Raw genomic sequence first — 23,688 nt, 5'->3', positions numbered from 1 at the left:
GCAGACATCCAGAAGATGAAGCCCAATTTGGACAGCCTCTAAAGAGCTTAATGGGACTTTTATTATGTTAAAGGCTGAAATTCAAAGCTTTAACACCTGCTTACCAATCCAATGACACATATAGCATATCAATAACTAGGGATGCTCCGATCAGGGTTTTTGGGGCCGATCGCCGATCACCGGAATCAGTATCGGCCGATACCGATCGCCGATCCGATAGGGTGGGTGGGGGCTATGGGGAATCTTCCATTTAAAGTGATGTTAATGGGGCTCATTTTTATATCGCTTCAGTTTATAATCATAACGGATCAAAAAGTTCAGATTAATTTTTCAATACATGATGCGCTTCCACAAACAACAACCAACATAATTATTACATTCAAATGAAGTACATTATTCAAGTTAAGTTTACATTAACTTTGGATAATAACACGGGAGAAATTAGCAGAAGCGCTCTCCTTTCCTCTCTCCCTCTCTCCCTCTCTCTCTCCCTCTCTCCCTCCCCTGACAGCCCGTCAGTATCCGTCTCATGCAGCTCACTGACCCAGTAATGAGTGACCCAGTGAAGAATAAATATATTTATAACTAGTTTAGCTTGTTCCAGAGGTAGATAAACTAGCTAAGTGTGTTAGGTCTAACTCTTAGTGTGTGTTTTGCTCCGCTCACCGCCGGTCCGTTACAGCTTGCGGAGCTGCAGGATTTCTGCTTCACACACGTTGCATACCGCTATTTTATTGTCTTTTTCGGACACCTTAAAATACTGCCAGACCGGTTAAGCCATTTTGGCGAGCATGTTTTGCCGCGCACAGAGAAAAGTCTCATGTATTTTACGTCATGTGATGGGCTCTCCTGATGGGCCTTTATAGAGAGCACCGATCGATCGGCAGAGTGAATATCGGCCGATAACGATCGGAGCATCCCTATCAATAACTATATAAAATGCATTCAAGAGTCGAAAGATTTACATCCTATTTGTAACCTGCTGGGACAAAACCCAGGGAGGCTTGATTAAAGTTACATAGTCTGCCTCCAGTCATTTAAACAAACACTTTTACTCTGTGTATCATAGCCCACGGGCACAAAATGTACCCTAAGATGTCAGATTGCCTCTAAAGAAGAAATGTCTCCTTGAAAAAAATTTTTCTTATTATTTCATACAAAGAATAGCTTGGCCTCTTGTTCTTACTCAGTATAAGAGAGTGACATATATGTGTGCTGCACAGATGGTGTGGGATACACCTGTGACCAATAGGTACAACAAATGGACAACAAAAGACATTGTCGGATTTGCTATATGGATGGCTTAATGATCAGGGAAATAAGTGACACAACAAGTTATTGGATAATACTGTAATATGGTAAAGTCAGATAGAAATCTGAAATAAAAGCAATTTTAGTTTTAAAGGTCACCTATTATGCAAACTCCACTTTGTATACATAAATATGTGTCCCCTCTGTGTAAAGAGATTCTGAAAGTTTCAGGAAAAAAGATTCGCTCACTTTTTGTCCTGATCCATTTATATAAAAACCTGAAAATGAGCTGATCAGATTTTGGCCACTTTATGATGTCATAACGATTTTCTGTGTAACCATTAGCCAATAACCAACCACCAAGGTAACACCCCCCCACCTTATCACCTGAATCTCCTCCTAAAGCACCATTGAGTTCTTTTTAACCAAATATCTATCAGAGGGGCGTGGGGAGTGGCCCTTATTTTTCAAGTAACAGACCCAGAATCAGCACTTTTGAAACAGGGCTGAAACAGAGGGGATTATGGGATGCTACAATGCATGATCTGTTTGGTATTTCGAGCCAAACACTTCAGAGACATGTTTTGTATATATCTGAGACCTATAATATATTGATGAAAAACAGTAAAATAGGGGACCTTTAAATATTGCACCCACCCATCAAAGAGCATGGTACTTATACTGTAGGTGGAGAAAACTGAAATCCAACATTAATTGATAATGGAAAATAGGGTTGAAAATAATTGAAATTATCTTTTATGCAATTAATATACACACACGTAAAAGAACAACACTCATGCTTGGACAAGTGCCTGTTCAGCACAACAAATACATACCTTTTACAATGAGGTTGAGGAGCTTTGGCCGTGGGTTGCGCTCACTCTGAATGGAGCATGTGTACTGGCCGTCGTCAGAAACATCCACTTTCTGTATCTGAAGGCTGTACTCATGTTTGTCTCCAACGCTGGACACAATGGACACACGTGGGTCCACAGACCACTTGTCGTTTCCTGCGAATATGATGCTTGAGCGGTTCAGCCAGGCTCCTTTAGAGATCCCATCCAATAGGTAGCACCTAGAGGGACAAGAGACACTTCAGTTAGATCTGGAGAAAGGCTCTGAAAAACCACTGAGGAAAGAAGATGTGTTTCTTGCTGACTAAAGACTATTTTATCCATTAGAGACGTTATGTCTCTCGATAGTAAATATTCTCTCAGGCCTCAGCAGACTGTTTTCGCAGTTAAACAGAATTGTGTGTGTTCTGAGATTTGAACTACAAACACATCCTGAAAATGCTTTCCTTATATTGGTTTTGTAATGCAAGAACAGGATATGGACCAAGGGAAGTATCACATTTTAGTGAAAGGCGGAAATGTGTAATGTACCAGTCAGAGCGTCATAAAAGACAGACATTTCAGCACCTCAATGTGACTCAACCAAGCTGCGTTAAGATTCGTTTTGACTCAAGACTAAAATAGCCAGAGCTATGACTAATAGCTGTGCATAGTATACATATGGGTTCTTGTTGTTGGTGGATCTTTGAAACGGGCAAATAAATGTGGTGATAGTCGGCTTCTTTTCCCTTAATTCCTTTTATTTCCAGGTCATTGAAAGGTCTCGTTCAGCAGACATATAGATATCTGTATGCAAGAACTTGATTTAGAGTGCTTCATGGCTTCAAAATGTTTGAGATGTATATTTTTTTTTTATAAATGTTTTCATCTCAACCATTAATAACGTTTCCTGCATCCAACCCTGTGAAATATAATGTAAGAAACCACTTAGAAAGGAACTGTTTAGCTCCACTCTCACTAGCACTGTAATGGAGATGTTTACCTTTCCGAGCTCTGAAAAGCTTGGTTCTTAAGTGAAGTAAGTGAGTATGATCTTTGACCTGTGACTGTTAAAAGGGCATCAATGCATCAGGAGTAGAGTGATCATTCAAAAATAATATGCAGTATACTGTAGAAGGTGAAGAAAAAAGAGGAAACAGCGGACCTACTGCTAGGTGCAAAGTAATGAAAATACCGATTGGTTACATGGTACAACTATGGGTTTTTCTACACAATTCCAATTCCTCGCTATATACAATTGATTTATGGTTATTAACCACAAAGGCATTGTAAAGTCCTTTACCCTTTGCATGCATCATGTTGGGAATATTTGCTCTGGGTCTCTGCTTGGAGGTTTTTGACCTCCCATGGTAAAGACACAACATTGTGTGCCCCCTCCAAGGTGGCTTGGTTATAACTGATGCTGTTTGAGGTGGGATATACTATTTATAAAGCTGATGTGTCTGCAATGTAAAGTTAGTTAAAGTTTATGTTATGACTTTGTCCATGCTTATGAACTTCGCTGGTATCAGAATGTTTTATACTCAAGTATGGACAACTGGGTTTCATTGAGTAATTACTTCATTCAACTTATTGTAGAGCAGTTTTCCACATAAGCTTTTCAATGTTGCTCAATAGAAAGTACAAACCTTCAGTTTAGCCACAGATAATCAAACATCTCTCAATAGGCTGTATTTTAGGACCAGACTCCGATTCCGCTGTGACCATTACCATGCCTTATGCAGTTTAATTTCGAAAGCTTATTGCACAGACAAAGGTTCAGTCAATTGTACAACATGTTTTTGCTTTGGTCATGTTTTTATGAAGATAGTAGTTTTACTCATCATTCCAAAACCCGTTTGGCCATAGGAAATCGCATCAGTCTGTGACAAATACTGTAATAATGAATAGGAAAAGACGCAATGAAGTTTGTCTCTTTAGCTGTAGTCAACATGCCATGCAGTGCGCCAGCACCAGAAGTAAAGCCACAGAGGAAATCAGTTTGGCAACAACCACAAAGCTCTCTTTGCCCGCCATGCCAAGAAAATGTCTGTCAGGAAAGCGAGTGGAGGACAATGGTTTAGTCCAGGCTCTCTAAGAAAAAGCACTGCCCTAGAGGAATTGTGAAAACCAAGTGGCAAACTATGGAGAATGGATGCTAATAAAAACAACACAAGAGGGAAGTCCAGGTCATCTGGAAAGTCTGATTGGGCCTTGCTTTGTCCATTGACCCCCTGAGCCAAGTTTTACCTGGCCCTTAAGCAGCAAAGTGCACATTTAGCTCTAATGCTATTTGAAACTTGACCTATGTTAAAATGTATTAAAATACCAAAAATCCAAATAATTTAAGATGCAATTTCTACCTATTAGAGACACAGCTTTGAATTGTAGCGTGGCTTGCAACCTATCTACCTCAACAATCAAAGCCCTCCAGTGGTTTATAATTAAACACACTCCAGTGGGACCGCTGAGAATTACTAAAGGCCTGAACACTAATGCACAATGCACCTGCTCAGCCCTCAACCACTGATGGGAAGAACTTGGGCTCTCATCATTAGATCCTTGTAAAACAGAGTAACTTTATAAAACACTTTTTATTTGGTGTTGATTCCTCTGTTTTGTCACCTTAAAATTCCATTTCATAATCAACTGTCACTACATCTAGGCTTGAAAGGCTGCTGTTACAAATGTGAACTCCTTTAAAAGGGTATTTATGATGAAAGTATCAAAATGTCTCAAGCCATTGTCCTGCAGCATATATTGTTATAATAGAAGCCGACAACAGCTGCCGTATGTGAAGAAGGACACACCTTTAGCAGCCACCTTCCAAGGATAGATGTGAGATTAACAAAGCCGTATGGCAAGAGGACATTTCAGCCTGCCAGCATCTTCACTCGGACTCTTGGCATTTTGCTTCATCTTGATGATTCTGTCCTTTATTTTCTTTCCCTGTTTTGCAGTTTGCTTATCACTGCTGAGTGTCTTTGCACTCTCCCTCCCAACATTATTATTGTTATCTCACAGTCTTTGTAATCTCACACCACGTCTTACAGATGCCTGTATCTATACACGTGTTGTGACAAAACAGACCATTTTTATAAAAGCATATTCTTTAAGATGTGTTGTTTACTAAAGCAGATCCTTATTTCCAGATATCTTAGGGACTACATTGAAACCCATCAGAATTAATTTGACAACCCTTATTGGTGGATAAAGGCCTCTGTTAGTGATCAGTGATTACAAAAAACAATGGCTACAGAAGACATTTATATTCAGCAGTTTTGTAATTGAATTGCAGTTGTTATTGTCACTGGCCTTAGGCCTGTCGTGATAAGCAATTCATTGACTTATCGTACGATAAATAAAAATGAACTCGATAACTTTTCTGACCTCGATAAATTGCCGTTTACATGCGTGTTTGTTTACATAAGGATGTGACCGGCATTTTAGCCAGGCGCGCTGTGGCTGCCGGCCTGGCGCTGTGAGGGGCGGGGCTCACACACAGCCAGGTCAGGACACTCCGCGTTCAACAGCGTAGCAGCTAAATGAATAATATAGAGACGAGCAGGAGACAACGTGTGACTTACTCGAGGGGAATTTGAAGTTACATTACATTACATTACATTGCATTTAGCTGACGCTTTTATCCAAAGCGACTTACAATAAGTGCATTCGACCAACAAGATACAAACTTGAAGAAAACAGAATCATATAAGTACATCAGGTTTCATAGAGCCAAAACATTTCAAGTGCTACTCAACTGGCTTTAGATAAGCCAGTCCTTTATTAGTATATAAGTGCTTTGTTAGCAATTCTTTGTTAGTAATTGTATTGCTCGAAGTGGAGTCGAAAGAGATGAGTTTTCAGTCTGCGCCAGAAGATGTGTAAGCTATCTGCTGTCCTGATTTCAATGGGGAGCTCATTCCACCATTTTGGAGCCAGGATAGCAAACCGACGTGTTTTGGCTGATGGGAACTTGGGTATTTAAGTTATAAGTTAAATGGAATTGGTTGCAAAACCTAATTCCACATCCGGTGTGGGAATATTTTGGATTTAAGCCAAATCAACGAGGCGAACATACGGACTTGAATGAGCCGGGCGGTGTGTCGCATTTGTTTTAAAAAGGTAGCAACAAAAGCTAGCAATACGACCAACCTTAAACTGCACCTGAAACACAACCACCCCATTCCGTTTTCCCAGCTGGGAGCAAACACGGCAGCTGGAGATGGAGAGCCCCCACCTTCCCGACAGTTTACAATCAAAGATGCATTTGCCCGACAATGCAAACATGTTGGTGTCCCTTGCTCAAAATCTTTGATTGATACAGATTTGGATATGGCCTGTTGAGGTTTTTTTTGCTTGTGAGACAATGTATGCTCAAATGTATTTATTTATTTTAACAATATATATAAATAAATAGATATATATATATATATATATATATATATATATATATATATATATATATATATATATATAGAGAGAGAGAGAGAGAGAGAGAGAGAGAGAGAGAGAGAGAGAGAGAGAGCTCTGTTTTCCAGCCTGAGTCTATTTAATTGATTTTTTATCATTTAATTAATTTGTTTATGTATTATATATAATTTATATATTTGAATATTATTTCACATTTCATTTGCAATGTTAAATGTTCAATAAAAAAGTTCTGTTTGAAAGGATGTACTTGAATTATTATTATATATTATCATTATGTCAGTGGTCTAAAATGGTCTTACAATGGTGCCGACAATATTATCGTTTATCGCAATAATTTCTGGGAAAATGTATCGTCCAACAAAATTAATTATCGTGACAGGCCTAACTGGCCTTAAACCACCTTAACAAACACCAGGGATTTAATACCGATTTCCTTCAGTTTGTCTCCTGAAAATTACAAAGTCACTTCAAATAATATCTCATCCTGCTAGTAGATGGAGAGGTGTGTCATCAACAAGACAATTTAGCTGGACTGTTTACCTGCTTTTCATCTTTACAGATAAACATAGGCCGCAACAGATCCTGCTTAATGCCAGTGTCAAGCAAGGATTCTAGTGATTCAAATGCTTTGTTTTTTAACACTTTTCAAATAGTGGGCTTCTGTCTTGTTACTTTCAATATCTTTAAGAGGAAAAAATCTTAATTTGTTCAATCTTTCATTGCAGGCTTTGGAATATACCATTAAAAACACAAGCATAACAAACATGATTAATCCTGTAGTAAAAGCTTGGGAATAAAAAGGAAATTCATGTTATCAGCCAGGTCTCAATTCTGCATCATTTCTCTTGTTCATCCCCTCAGATAGACATAGCAGCAAAAAACTGCAAACACATAATATGGGCTTTGCTTTCATCAAGCCCCTTTTCTTTTGGAGCCACCAGGATACAGACTTCCCATGGTTTAAACAAAGCTGAGGTAATTATTCCAGACCTCTGAGCATCTAGTCTGAAGCAGCTTTGACATCTAAAACATGCACTAATTGATACTTTTCTTATCCCTGCTTCTGACGAGCGACTGCAGAGGAATCAGGCTCATTACATGCTATTTTTTAGGGGGATTTTGGCTCACAAATAACAGAGTTCAATTCAAACCCCAGTGATTACGCACAATGTGCAAAAAAGGAAACTGATAAGCCGCTGTTTGAGCACCTCACATGAATGGAACATGGTGACAAATCATTAATTACAGTATGGCAGCTGGTAAGAGAAGCAGATTGTAATCCGTTTAGCCAAACTCATTCAAGCTTTTTGATCACGTGCCATAATTAACACAGGGGCATCATTCTGACCCAGATTCTTATTTGCTCTATAAAATTGTTTACTAGATTCCTCAACTGTAAACATCCTTCCTGGCACGAGCTCCATAGATTCCGCCTTGCAAACATATTCCAATTTTTCACAGTCTAGTAGTTCGCATTCAGCAGATTTTTTCCTCTACATTTGGCAGAAGCAACGACTACACTTCTGGATGAGTCCCTCTGTATTCTGAGATGTGTTATTATGTAAGAGTTATATAATAAACAAACAAGACGTTTAAACTGCAAGCCATGCAGACCTTAATGTAAGCTCCCTATTATCACTGTTTTTCTTGACTCAAGTCAAAAGGGAAACAGCATGTTGGCCTCCAAGCTGTACCTTTGTTCCAAAAAATACACTTGATAAGTAGTTTCCGCTTTTCACTGCCCTAGTACCGTTTTGACCCGGCGCCCAGGAGTTTTTAGGCCCCACCTATAGGCAGTATGAACTTAAAAACAATGTGGTTAGCATATATTCATAACATTAGGTGGAATGATCATTTTTCGACCTTGTTATTTTGATTTTGTTTTAAAATATTTTCAATATATCTCGCTGTGATATTTAGGATGCTCTGCCACCAAAGCACTTTTCCCATATAAACCTACGTAGGTGGTTGGTTGTGGCAGGTACCACACACACACACACACACACACACACACACACACACACACACACACACACACACACACACACACACACACACACACACACACACACACACACACCACCACACACACACACACACACACACCACACACACACACACACACACACACACACACACACACACACACACACACACACACACACACACACACACACACACACACACACACACACACACACACACACACACACACACACACACACACACACACACACACACACACACGGCTGGTGGTGGTAGGTTGGGAAATGTACACATCGCCCCAAACATGATGGGTGTGCACTGCAGGGATGTCTAAGCTAAAGGCTATAATCATTATTATCAATATATCATTATTATTATCATTAGCAGATCCTTGATATCAAATAATTGGTAAACTGTTCTTTAGAACACATTTTCTTTGTGAATATAACAAACAAAAAAAATTATTTACATGTTTGTGTAAATGATGTACTATCGAAACTATAAAAAATGTATATATATTTTTTTTTTTTTTCTTGTGGGAGCCCCACCTAAAGCTACATTTATCTGGCAAAGAAGTAGCAGCTCACAATAATCCGAAACGTTGGATAATTTCAACAGGGGAAAAGTAATGTAACAGGAGAACAACAGTGCTGATGGTGCATTACACAACAAGCGAGATACAGGGGGAACAAAACTGAAGAAATCCCACTTCCAATCACATCTTGTCTGAATCACAAAGAGCCACACTCGACACTCAAATCTATCAAAACAGTCAGCCCTGTATCGTATCTGTCCTGCCGCATTTTCAATGACACTTAATCACTGCAGTATAAAAAATATGAAGTTCAGCCAGCGAGAAGACCACCTGGAATATTTCAGTCAGTGTTGAACTCAAATGCGTAAGAAAATAAGTGGTGCAGTTTCATTGTGGTGGAACATCTGCTTAAAGACAATGCTTTTGTGTTTCTGTTAATAGCAGCAACTACCCTACCGGCTTGAATAAAGAAAAATGTTTTGAAGGGTATAATGAGAGAGATACACTGCCATTAAAATCTCAGAGCAAAAGCTTTTTAATAGTCAAGTCGGGGAGGGATGTTTGAATCCATTTTTAGCAGTTTCACACATAGGAGAGAGAGGAGGTGATGACTGTACCTGCAATGTAAGCTCGGAAACCTTTACAACGACTCAGTGCCCTCAGCAGAGCTCAACTGTTCAATGAATCCTCAAATGAGAAAATGCATTTCACACTGACTGACTGGATGTTGAAGCACTAGTGAAAGGAGGCTAGGTGTGATCCGTGTGTGAAAATTCCAAGTCTCTTCAGCTGTGAAGTCAGAGAGATCGTGTCTTTTTTTAGATTGCTACGGTATTTTGCTGTATAGTTACAATAAAGAATATCAAGAATTATGGAAATAAGACTGCTCAAAAGGCAGTATACAGGGCTGCAACTAACACATTTTCTTCTTTAATTATATTCTCAATAAATAAATCGATTATTATTTGAATGATTCATGAAATCCCAAGACCAATCTTTATTACATGCCTTTTTATCGTGGATATGTAAAGCTTTTACACGTTAAGTCTAGACTAGCCAACATCTGTTGAATCAAAACACGGCAGGGGGCTTCTCCACGAGAGGCACTGTTATGTTATAACATTGACTGGAGCAATACTGTTTTTATAAGAATTGTTGCACATTAATTTTATTTTATTCAATCGATTAATCAACTGATAATGAATACAAATAAATGACCAGACGGTCAGAAAATAATACTTTTTGCAACACATTAAGCTTGCTATTCTGGTTGTAGAAAATGGCACATTCAGCTCCTTCATACTGTATGGGAAACTTCTAATCCAGTTCATTTCATCCCTGCAGATATCTGAAGGCAGCAGAACTGAAATGTTGAAAATCTGCAGGATTGAGATGTGCCCTACTAGAGCACTCTGCCATTACGCATGACGTCCACTACACAGACAACATGAGTTCCCAAAGAAGCCGATTCTTCATTTATTGAGCTGTGATCATGTGTCCCTGCCATTGGCTCAGTTTTTCTATCAGCAATGAGAAGAGTGATGTGATTTGTGATTTGTAACCGAAAATCCGGGTTCGGTTCTGGGTAAAACAAAGAAGATGCGGGTCGGGTCGCGGGTGTTGCATAATAAATATATTAAAAGAATAATAATTTAATTGAATGTTTAAATCCTCAGACCTCCCCCTCGGGACCGCGCATAATCATAACCTCTGCAGCGCATCAATCTGCTGCTGAGCGCGCCACATTCGAAATGGCTGAGGTGAAGCTCTCTAGCGGAGAATACAGCATTGTCAATAACTCTTCCTCAAGAGCGAAATCCAACGTCTGGGAGGCCTTTGGTGTCCTCCTAGATGGAGAAAATAACCAACATCCCACGCTTTTTGAGCCAAATATGCAACTGCGTGTGTTAATAATTGCATGTTTTCACTGCTCATAGGATATGCGGGTTCGGGTCGGTTTGCGGATCTTGTGCCGACGGGTCGGGTCGGTTTGCGGAACTAATTGGCAATATGTGCGGATGGCGGGGCGGGTTCGGTATTGCACGTCGCGGGTGCGGGTCTTGGAAATCAGACCCGTGCAGGACTCTGATTCACCATGCCCTTTTGCACTCTGCACGTTGATGCACATACATGAACCAAAGAGCAGGTGTGCAGACCTAGACCTACCACTCTGTCATTGCACTTGCAGGATTCAAATAAATTCATTTTTTAGGGAAAGTAAAAATCGAAAACGATCTTTTTGTCTTTGTTCCAAGAATGTCCAATACATTGGTAATTTTATTATTTCTTAGGTGTAGCTTTTGTGTCTCCCTTCTTGCCTTAAGCATACATGCAGGTTTGTGTCTAGTTGCTGGAAGCGGTGTGTTTTAGGGGTGGAGTGTTGAATTGTTGCAGAGAATGAGGACATACTGTAGTGCTTTGCAACCAAGGTACAGAGCACCAGGCTCTTAATCCCTAAAATAATCCTGTCGACTGTGGCCGGAGGGACACATCTGAAGCCTTCCAGCTATAATCCACGCTGACCCAATGCTGAAACTAACACCTAACATCACAGGCACAGCAAACAGTATAACAACTGCCTCATAGCTGATACAAAACTACAAAATACAACTTGAAGTGTGGAGACTCTAAAATGTATCTATTTTTAATTATTTTTTTCATTCAACACTGATGACTGAGGGAGCAGCGAGATATTGTCAGATAACCAGACTACATCTCAAACCAATGGAGTGGATACTATAACAAACTCTGTACAGCCTCACCTTGCCCCCCCCCCCCCCCCCCCCCCTTTGGCTCCCCTCAAGGTGCACTTGCCCTCTTCCCTTCTAGTGCACACAGATGAAATGGCCTGTGCTTTAATAGCTTTGCTTGAATGGGTTTGTCTTGTTTCAGTCTATAAGCAGCTGAGTCAAAGCAATGTAACTTGTTAAAAATGATATCTCCTGTGTGAACAATTGCAAATGGATATTCTTTCTTCCACCCCTCACATCTGCAAGCTCACACAAGCTGTTTATTTCAAAAATCAAAACCAGTCTTACAGCAGAACTAATTCATGTACAAAAAGCTGCAGACGAGTAATCTCTGGATTAATTCACATTATTGAATTTTGTCCATGGATCGACATTTACTAAATTAATTCAACTTTCAGTGAAGAAGAAGAATTTTGGCTCACAAATGATTGTTGAATAAATAGTTGAGAACTGGAATTCTGAGAGGATAAAGAGAAGACTTTACTGAGGCACAATGGGCTATTGAACCACAGAATAAGTACAATTGAATCACAATATATTAAATATAGATAAATATGAATATTATATATATACTCAAACAACTATGCCAAACGTTTATTTTACATAAATGCAGACATCTTAAAAGGATCCAAACAAAGGTAAGGAGAACACAGCCTGAACAGATTTACTGGTGAACAGTTCTCATTTGAACTTGCTGTAGCAATGACTCACATTGATAAACACTGAGGAGATGAATGAGTCTGTATTTGCTTCAAAAGTTATCTGAAGAGTCTTTCGGCACCTGAGTGACAGCTGGCTAAACAATGTGGTCAACAAACCACTCATCGTCCAGGTAAAGTTAGGAGGGAGTGTTAACATTGAGCTTTAAGATCATTCTTCTTTCAGTAGTAATCGACTTGAATCATTAACTGAGGCTAACGCATCCCTGAAGTGTGAAAAAAGAGCTGCTATTGAAACTACAGGTAACATGCACTTACCCGTGCAATTAAGGGACTTTAACCTTGTGTTAAGGTGTTACCACAGCATTAAGGACTCTTGTTAAAAAGCTCTGTGGGTAAAGCCTGTATGCATCACTAACTTGAATGGGGCTTATTCATCTGCTAACTAAAAACTACACTGATTTGTACCCTAATGTGTCTGTCAGGTAAGGACAATGTATCTTCCATTTAAATGATTTTGTCCGTCAAAACTGATCGTTCAGATGATGTGTTGTTGTAGCAGCAGTGTGCGAAAAAGCACACGTCCCACCATCCGGGACGTGTTATTTACAATATCGGACAAGTAGATCTTTCAATTGACTTGTCCGGCGGACAAGTGACATTTTCCGCCCTCATTTATTGACAAATTATTGATAAATTCAGTTTACAAAAGGCAGAACTCATTCGCAAATTGTCCGTGTCCGCCATTGTTCGTTTAGAAATGTTAGTTTCGGTTCTGCTTGTCGATTCCTAAGGAAATGCATCTCGCCGCTTTCTGTACTGTAGACGGGGGCGGGGCGGGACGTGTAGCACAGTGGCAGGGTTGGGAAGCAAAACTCGGTTACCTTACATTACATTACATGTTACTTGTTAGACGCTTTTATCCAAAGCGACTTACATACTCAATACTGTGGACAATCCCCACAGGAGCAATTTGGGGTGAAGTGTCTTGCCCAGGGACACAACGACATGCTGACTGCAGTGGGGTTTGAACCTGATCCGAACACCAAGGCTCTACCCACTGCGCCACACGCCTCCGCGGTTCCGAGTAGGAACAAATAACAATAGTCCGGTACCGGGATTAATAAGAGTTGTGAGGACAGGAGGCGAGGCCGAGCCCCGCGGACCGCAGCTCTCTCTCTCTATGCTCCGGATCATCTGATCGCTGCACGGTGCAGTTCAGCGTCTCTCTCTATCTCTATCTCTCTCTCTCTCTCTCTCTCTCTTTCTACACACAGCGGCTCCGCTGCCCGTTTAACAGCCTCATCTTTGTCAACCTTTCTTATGTTCTTACTCTAACACGTAATGAAGGTTATTAAGTGTTTTAGCTCCTGTGTTGTTAATATTGACCGCCATTTCCTTTATGAAGTAAAGCAGCCTCCCTGTCTGTGTCCTCGCGCTGTCCTCACATCCCCGGACCCCCAGACTCGGAGGAGCACAGGGATGTCAGTATTGTTTATGAAGCAGGGTATAGAAAGTACATTATTGAAATGAAAATACTATTTATTTACTTTTACAAACAGTGAGCAGCTGGGCAGCTGCAGCATGTGTATTGCAGGACATGTGTAAGCGTGCAAGCGTCTTTGAGTTGTAGAAAAGCGCTAGGCCTATAGGCTATAAATAGAATGTTATTATTAGGCCTATGTGTTGGACATGTGTGGTTGGACTCTGTCTCACAGGCAGGTTGCAGTGTAACATCAGAGGAGACTGGGCCAATTGTACATTCTCAAACTGTACCACATAAAACTAACTAAACAATGCAGAGATTATTTTTATATAATTGTATTCAATAATCGTAAGAAATTAAACAGTATGAAGTGATTTGTAAATAGGAATACAGATTTGACTTAATGTTTTCATAAATATATTTTTCTCCCAGTTTGTCATGGGACTTATTTTTACCCTCTCAAAGAACCGGAATCGAGAACCGAAAATAACCGGAATCGAAAAGCAGAACCGGAATCGTTAAAATCCAAACGATACCCAACCCTATGTGTGATGCAGTAAAATCTTACCGCTCACTTACGTTAGCTGTGTCGTATAAACCGTGGGAAAATGTAAAATACGATGGCGAAGAAGAAGATTCCAGTGGCCCCAATTTTTGTCCATTCTGAACAAGTGAAAAATGTATTCGGACAAGTAAATTGCCAAACTCACTTGTCCATGGACAAGTACTCTCTAAAAACTTTTTCTCACACTGAGCAGAAAGAGGGACTGAAAACTTAGCAAACACTTACGGCCCGTCCACACAGCGGCGTGCGTTGAAAGCTTCACCATTCACTTTGAATGGGGTGACGTCACTTTTCACCGAACTGCATTGTGGGAAGCGAAGCGGAGCTTTGCTGGCGTGGCTCGCTGCAAAAGTTGAGCAATGTTCAACTTTTGAAGCCTCGGCAGAAGCGTCAGCCAATCGAATCATATGCCAGTACAAGCTCTAGCCAATCAAACCGCTGCTTGTGTGTCAGGGGCGGGAGATTCATGTGATTGGTTGTTGGTCGAGTTTCAGACACGCCCGCCGGCAAGCTTCAACGCACGCCACTGTGTGGACGGGCCGTTATAGGAAAGTTATAAATCATGTCCCACAAAGAGGCACATCCATGACACTCAACTGCTGTCCGCCAATAAAACAGTGAGAGGCATTCACAGCAGCACGCTTTTGTATTTTTCCTATCAATGCTTGTGATGACTTACTGGCATTTGACATTCACCATGAATGAATGAGAGTCTGTGTAACTGTTTCCATATGTAAAGCAGTGACGGGATATTATACGCAATAACTGGGATGGAGAGGAGAATATGACATATTACTGCATTTCTGCTGTGTATTAAAGACTCAAGAGAGCAAACTGAGACAAGCAGTGGGTGGTTGACATCTTGAGACGAGCACACATGGAGTTTGGAGTTCTAAAATATTGCCTGGGCCATGGGAGGCTTTTAATTATGCTGCATTTCATTTAAAATATGGTATAATGTGTGGGCAAAAGAATATTCAAATAAGAGCCATAAAAAGCTAGAAAAAAAGAAAAAAGATAATTCTAATGATGGAGATGTCATCTTTAACCTTTGGCCTGCACAACCAACTTTCCAAAACAAAGTTGTCAACAATTAAGCTAGAACCAGAAAAAGTCAGTTATGATAATTGCCAACTAATATTTTGTTCATCAATTACAGTAATCAACTAATTAACTAATAATGTCAGAGTAAAACCCTTTAGTGGCACCATGGTAACCAACGTCCTAACATTCATAAAGGGGAAACACATTCAGGATATCTCTCCAGGAAATATTTTATCCACCGTTTCTTTTCAATCTCTGGCGGAAGCATCTGTATCCACACTCAGGCCACCGATAAAGTGTTACAGAGTGATGTCAATATGTTACGGAAGTAAACAAAGGAGTCCAGTGGAGATTGGGGGGGTGGAGAAACTCTCTCTGGCATGATCTTTGGGATTTTAGCCTATGCAAAACAAACTTTATTCCAGACTACAAGGGAAAACCCCAAAAAGAATAATATGGCCTGTTTAAAAAAAAAAACATGATTGCTATGTTTTTAACTGATATGCTAAATAGTTTGAAAGACAAACGCAATAATTCGGTCAAAGAATTCCCTCCAAAATATATTTGTTTAGCTTTTTAGGACATGTTTTAGAGGATTTAAAACGTTCACACAATCCTTCGGAGGATTGCTGTTTTCATGATGTAGTGGTTCTAGTGACATTTCTGAACACGGAACGCATTTTTTAGCATCTGCTTTCCCAAATCTTGCCACCCGTTCTGAGGTAGACTATTTGCTCTGCGTACTTCTGTGACCGTTTCTGAGCTGGCAGGGACTTCCCTGAACAGCCCAGCAGGGACATCTGCCTCCCACCGCCATCTGCGCCCAGGTCCTCCTAATCCCTCACTCTCTGTCAACCTTCTTCTCTCTGCTTTCTCACTCTTGCTCTCTAACTTCTACATCTACTTCTTCAAACACATCCACACAAGCATGTATCACACAGTGGAAAGATCCAATATAGTCCTCAATCTATGAAGACAGCTGAAGAGTTTCCCATCACTTATAAATGACAGCTGTACTTCATAGCACAAAAAGTGGGTCGACATTCCGTGGCTTTTCGAGAGCACGATGTTTTATTGAGGTGAGAAGAAGATGTGATCTACGTTGAGTGTAGAAAAAGTTATCAGAGACAAGAAAGAAAAAGAGCCGAAATGATTTTGTGATTAATTAATGTCTCACTATAAAGGTTTTTTTTTCTTCTAAATTGACTGATTGTTATTCAGGTCCACTCCTCTACCTCATTTGTTTGTGCTTTGAAGTGTGTGTGTGAGGTGATTCCTTTCATCAGTATGTGCCTGGTTGGGTATTCTGCTGCTGAACAGTTTACCTTCACCACTCACCGCCCAAGTGGCAGGTCAGGCTTTGCAGTGCGCCAGGGAGAGCGAGGGAAGTGAAGTCGGAGGGATAGGTCAATGCTGGGTGTGGGATGGAGTCACTTTTCCTCATGTGTGCCTGGGGTTTACAGATGATTTTACAGTGCTCTCCAACAGAGCTTAAACTGCAATATAAATCAGACACTGACCTGGTCCAATACTTCTATTTTACTAGATAATACAGCTGTACAGTTCATCCTTTATGTACATTAAAGTATTTCTAATCAATAATGTATGTGAATGGCAATTGAATGGCGACTGAGCATTGTTCTGAAAGGCCATTTTTCGAAACCCCAATGTCCAAAAAAGCAAAATCGGACCATTGGCCCATTTGTCCTAAAACGTGCTATCCGAAAAAACAAATGTCTATTGTTTCTAAAAAGCGGCCATTGATCTAAAATTACACTCTCTTCCTGCTAAAAACTGAAGCATTGTGGTTTCCGTACGGGACCATAATGCTTCCATGGTATTACCTACTATGGCAAAAGTCAAGTCATGGCATACTCTAAAATCGGATTGCTTAGTACGTGTTGCCATGGTTGGTTGGGTTGAGCACACCAGTGTTACACTTGATAGTCAAATGTACAGGAAGTAGTATTTTAGTGTTCGTCTCAGAAGAGGAATATAAGTGAAACTGAATTTTGTAGAGGCTAAGGCTGAAATCTCTTAGATGTCTTCATGTCTATATTTCCATCTGACTTTCACTACAATTTCACTCTTCATGTTTGATAATGTAATCTGAATCTTACCTGTTTGAAATAATTTGTATCGTCTGTTCAGTGTTTAAAGATGTATTGTACCAACTTCTTTCCTCAGTAAGACCCGCCTTCTCACTATTAAAGACAACATGATATCCTGTGAAAAGTGTTCCCATTCTGTGTCTACATTGTACGGTTAGTTGCAGTGAGGGAACATTGTTTGGTCAATCTGGCACTGTTTGGAAGAGAAGTAGCAGTTTTCAAGAAAGCAGATTGATGGCACTGCATACAGTCACTGGTGCAGTCACCAAGCCAACACTGGCATCTCTACAAATAATAACAGCTGAGGTGTAACAGCGTCTAAGCCTTTTTAACACACAGACAACATTTGCCATAGAATGGATGCCAAACAGCCTACAACTGACAGAAAGCTTAACTAATCTTGGTGCAATGTTGTAACGATTACAGATTGTCTTGAATGTAGTGCCATATTTAGATACTAGTGAAAGCGCTCCATTATGGGGTCAAATATAAAGTTGTGCACCAGTGGAAATTCTGATGTCTCCATTAAAATCATAGTTATTGGTAAATACATCTTTGGATGCTATATTTCTATGTTGAATTGTATCGTATTCATTCTCATTCCAGAACTGCCAACAATTCCAGGTTTCATCTCTGCTCACTATTTCTTGACCATATAAACAGTGTAATTTAGTCTTATTAGAAACCGACTCTGTAACAACAAAAATAAACATACTTTATGTGCCAACGTTTCAGAGATGCATTTGGTCACGAAAAGTTTGTATTTAGATTGTCATCAAGTATTGGCTTACATTCGTTGTCGACATATATTTGGATTTATAAAACGGACAAGTCAAATCAAGCAATCTGATTGGTTCTTAGCCGTGATATAATGAGCGTATATCACGGGTAGAATTGTAGTTACTTTTCAGAATTGTAGAATTTTAGAATTGTAGTTTCTTCTCACATCCCTCCGCGTGTGAGAAAAGCTACAACCGTTACAACTGTTACATTACGTCCGTTACGAAAACTAACTAACTAACAAAGCTTAAGATGGAAACATTTAAGGTTAACTTCGACCTCCGGGGTGGTCTTACTATGGAGGAGTGGATTGAGCAGTGCCTATCTCCAGAGAGAAGAGCACCTAAACGACGACATGCAGAGCTACGTGAAGAGCAGGTAGACCAACTGGAAAAGTACCACCATTCAAAAGCTTTCTGATGCGGGTCTTGAAACAAAGCAGAGAAATTATGACCGTTAGTGGCCACAGGTGCGAAAGCTCTCTCCAGAGCTACTGGAAGCCAAATTTCGGGGACCGGAGAAAGTGGAGCAATATTCTCGCCATGCCAAGCAACAGCCTAGAACAACCTCAACCTATACAAGTAACCACGTAAGCCATTCTACTGATGCTGGACAGTTTTTCAGTGGGTGCACAATAAACGGCAACATACAAATGAATGTAAATAAATAGCCAAATAATCGATCAACTGTCTAATATGTTCGCTAGCTGTTAGTGTTTTGTGCAGAAAGCAACGGAGGGACTATTTTATTTTGAACATCATTATTTACTAATAAAAACTATTTAAATTAGAGTGTGTATTTTTCTTTCATATTGCCACACTTGGTAACCGTTTTATAAAAGCAATAGCTCACTTCAGGCCGTGATATATGGTCATGATATCACGGCTTCGCGTCGGGCCAGACCACGCCCCTTAACTGTGATATAATGACCATATACCACGGCCTATCGTGAGCTATTGCTTAATTCTATCAGGGAAAATGTCAGGTGAAGTAAGCTCTTTAATGTTTGCCAACGACATGGAAAATTCGATGCTTTAAAAGTCCCTGTCATCAACAATAACGGTAACAAAGGACTGTTTGTTATTGCTTTCCTGCAGGGCTTTATCCACCCTTTTTGATGTGCTCTGTCCATGGCACAAATGGACAATCCTTCATTGTCAGAGGACATTGGAACCCCTGCACAGTCAGATAGGTGCGACCACATTCATCATCCTGACAAAGGGAAATAAGCAATTGCCACAGCACTTAACTGCTTTCAGTCATCTGCAAATATTGGAATAAATACATTGCACAGAGAAGAGGTCCCCCTGGGCACAGTCATATTTTACATGCCCTATTTGTGCTTGCTTGATTTAGGGACAGTCCTTTTTCTCTCAGTCTCGTGGTGTTTCACACATTCATGCAGTACAAGCGCAGTTCCCTTTCTTAGATTAGAGTGAAAGAACTGGTTTGTACGGCACAAAATTTCGGCATCCTGCTTTAACAGTAGTGAACACTTAATCCCAAACAACAACTTATATCAGAGCTATGGAGCATAGGCATACGGTGTTTGAGGAAATATCTGCACATCAATTTGTACTTTTTCAATTGTCATGACTTAGTTAGGCAGATTTCTTAATGGCAGCCAAGAATGCATTGTGCTGAACCTCCCTATATATTATTCATAAGCAATGTTGTGAATATTGAAATATGTTAAGAATTTTTCAGCATTCATATTCTTCTTTGTGTATGTATATGCTTCCACGTTAGCCTGTTTGTATGTGCAGGGGCGGCAGCATGTTGGATGAATACAGAAATTCAATGAATGCTCCTCTGCTTAAAATGCAGAGCTTGTGAGTTGGCAGGGACCAAAAAGTCCTTAGTTAAGCTAATCGTTAGTCCATTTGGCAAGGATTATACTCAGTTTAGGGTTCGCCCCACGAACAAGGTCTCTGATTCATAACAGTAATTTGAGTAAGTAATTGTATTGATAGAGCAAATAGTCCACTTCAAGATTGCCTTAATCACTTTAAGGGCTCTATAAGAATACAGTAAGAGTAGGAGTAAAACACTATTACTGCAATTAAAGATATCAATATGCCTCTAGAGTGTGTGACATCTAGCTGGGTTGACATAAGGACACCATGAAAGGCATGAATCAAAAAGGAGCAGTGTTTCCGCCAGACCAGGGCTGAGAGGGCGTCCACCCCGAGAGCGGGGGGGGTGACGTCACATCGTGTCACGGCTCCTAAACGGCTCTTCATTTTACCACAGTTTACCACGGAGCCTCAGTTTCGCCGCTGCGAGGCTGCAGCGCTCGCAGTTCACGCGCGTGCTCCACTAGCACCCCCCGTCAAGGCTCGCCGGCAGTACATTTTCCGTCACAGGAACGCGCTTTGCTGGCGGCGAAAATAATCCCACCAGACTCCTTTGCCCCTCCAACAGAGGGATGTCCTTGTCCTTTTTCCTTTTCGTCATTTCAAGCGATAAAAACTCGATCTTCTCTCGAATTATTATTTTTTTTGGACGCCCTCGGCTCGAGTTCAGGGCGTTCCGAGCTGAATAAGGGCCTCAAATGACGGCAAGACGCCCCCCTGGCAGAAACGCTGAAAAGGAGCCAGCAAGAGTTCTCACTTCCTGATGGCAGCCAACCGGGGGCACAACATGTGTTAGAGAGGCACTTGTTTACCTCAAATCACCTAGGCTCAGAGTCTGTTGCATTCACTCTAACTCACTGAAGTGGTGGTCAGCAGGGTGAAAAACAATCCAATTCCTCCAGGATTGTTAACACTGGTATCCATTTTGAAGAGGCAGTCAAACAATTCAAAGCTCTGGCCTGAGCGTGCACGTTAAGCTGGACCAAACAATTTGAGTTTAATGATAAACAGAGAAACGCTTTTAAATTCACTGTGCCCTTCTGGAGGTTTTCTTCTTGTTTGGTAGCTGACGAATTTCAAAAATACAGTTGTGTTTTAACCATTAAATTCTGGTTTCAAGGAATACCTCGTTTTATAAGGAGTAGTTCATTTTTGTCCCTTTTTATTATTTTTTTAGTGCAAAATGATGAAGTTGGTCATCCAAATACTACAATAGGAGTTCCTTAACTGCTTTAGAAAGGCTGTTCACAGTCGTCTATGTTACATTACCAAAATCAACCGAATGGATGCATGTCGGGGGAAAAAGATTGAAACCATTTAACTTTGAAAACTCCCTCCTGCAGCATAATAACCAGACGATCATATGATAACATTAACAGCTAAACTTACTGTATGTGTTGCTTTTACACTGGCTCTCCCTCTGAGTAGAAGGATTGTGATTATACAGATATATCATATTTTCTAACATATAGAACATAGGGTATTAACAGCTACAAGCCTTTAGTTCAGTGTTTGGTTTCTGCATAAACTTACTGGATTGAAGCAGCATTCTCTTAAATTGGAGACGTGAAGGTAATGTTTACAAATGATTGATGGATAGTTGAAAGAATATTGGAGGAAAACAAAGTTATGGAGACTAAATTACATAATTGTGTTTTGCAGGAGGGCAGAGGCTTACCCAAAACCTCCATTGTCGTTTTTTGTGACAGTTGCCTGTTACAAAATGACCTTGTTAAGCATAATTAGTTTGGGCTTAATGAGCCCAAACCTGTTGTGTGGGACAAGAAATTGCTCTCATTGTCTAGAAATGTTCTCCAGACAAGCTTACAGTGTCTGGATTAAGAAGAAAAATAATTGCCAGTGAGAATGATATGATAACTTTTGCAATATTCTTCCAACTTATTCAAACACAAAAAACATCAAAGAGCAGCAGCAAACACATCACATTTCGGTTTAATTCAATAACGTACCAGAGTCCTGATCAGTTGCTATTCTTCCACTTAAATCTCCTTAATGACAAAACCAATCAGAAATCCTGGAGAAAAGTCCTTCTCTTGCCTAGCACATCCAATCAATTGCATAAAGTCATTGCAACGGGCAGGGAGAACAGCACAGCACCAAAAGCAGCAACAAATTGTCTCAAAAACATATTAACTGTCATGATGTTGTAGTATAAATCTTGTGATTTGTGCCTGATTCTTCTCTACTGATGCCAGTGTAGTGAAGGAGAATAGTAGGAGAATGAATGTCTGTCTAAGCTAACAGGTTCATTAAATCCATGCAAAGTCTTGCAGCATTTGGGACTTTAGCATCTTGGCAACAAGGATAATAATGGTAAAAGAGAAACACCCAGCAGAGAATCCATCTCATCCCTTCCTTGGGCATAAAATGCCTCACCAGCTCTGGCTGCTCATTACCGACATTGTACCCATTCAAATGAGTCTATGGCAAATGAGCATACACACAATTCTGATCTCAGGGTTTTTAGATGGGGGCTGATGATTTTGCACAAGATACAAGCTCATCTCATCAAGCACCGAATCACAAAATCGGTTCTGTAGTGTGTTTCTTGTCAAACTAATTCCTGTTCATCATGCATATGACTGAGATCACAGCAGTCTCGTATACACCAATTCCCAAACCCGGTTTATAGAGTATGTAATTTCGGCTGAAGGTAAAATGGCTGATAAGAAGTAAAGGCGGCTAAGCTCCTAAATTGGATGGTTACAGGAGTGAAGGAATCTAAATAAAAGGTATGGGCTGCAGCCTGTAACCTGTGTGAGTTTTCCTTATCAGTTTATGAAACAACGCAATTAGTTGAAGATGGCCGCAAGGTTTACCGAATAACCCCATTAAAGAGAACAGTGTTAAATAGGAAAGCGCCTAAAGGCAAATGTAATGGGTTTTTCCATTGACACGCTTTCTATTAGATGGAAGAGAATGCTTCCCTTGCTCTAAATTCAAGCCTTGGACACCTTGAGAAGGATGGAAGGTATGTCTTCCATCATTTATGAATTATAATACTCACAACATAAATGCTAAAACCCAATCCAACTACTGTGCGTTATTCCTTTAACTCTAAACATCTTGCAGGAAGTGTGTCTTGAGAGCCTGGAACCAATCTGGCTAGTCTGCTTTTTAGGGTGATTGAAGTAAATATTTAGCAAGAGTTATTACAAACACTGGCCCTATACATTTGGAAGCAAATCATATCAACACTGTGAAAATCAGGGCTTAATGGAATCTATTTTTACACACAGCTTAGCATAGCATGGCTGAACAGAGCTCTGCGTGCTTTTTGCTTCCAACATCCGGGGGTTTGGTTTGGTGAAGTCCATCACAGCACAGATGTCTTTCAAGAGACTGTTTTAACAGGTGCACTAACCGTTGACACAGTT

General features: G+C 40.3%; 1 protein-coding gene across 2 annotated transcripts in view; it reads right to left on the bottom strand.

The window, feature by feature from the left end:
• negr1 (neuronal growth regulator 1) overlaps positions 1 to 23,688 on the bottom strand; it is a 133,509-nt gene that overhangs the window by 87,617 nt on the left and 22,204 nt on the right. For both annotated transcript variants that reach the window (XM_034147792.1, XM_034147793.1), the window contains exon 2: positions 2,088 to 2,326. In XM_034147792.1, the coding sequence (XP_034003683.1) occupies positions 2,088 to 2,326 (239 nt within the window). The remainder of the gene's footprint in view (positions 1 to 2,087; positions 2,327 to 23,688) is intronic.

Source organism: Trematomus bernacchii, unplaced genomic scaffold (assembly GCF_902827165.1).
Source record: "Trematomus bernacchii unplaced genomic scaffold, fTreBer1.1, whole genome shotgun sequence".
Taxonomy (NCBI): Eukaryota; Metazoa; Chordata; class Actinopteri; order Perciformes; family Nototheniidae; genus Trematomus; species Trematomus bernacchii.
The sequence above is the reverse complement of the archived record's forward strand: the minus strand, read 5'-3'. Positions and strand labels throughout refer to the sequence as shown.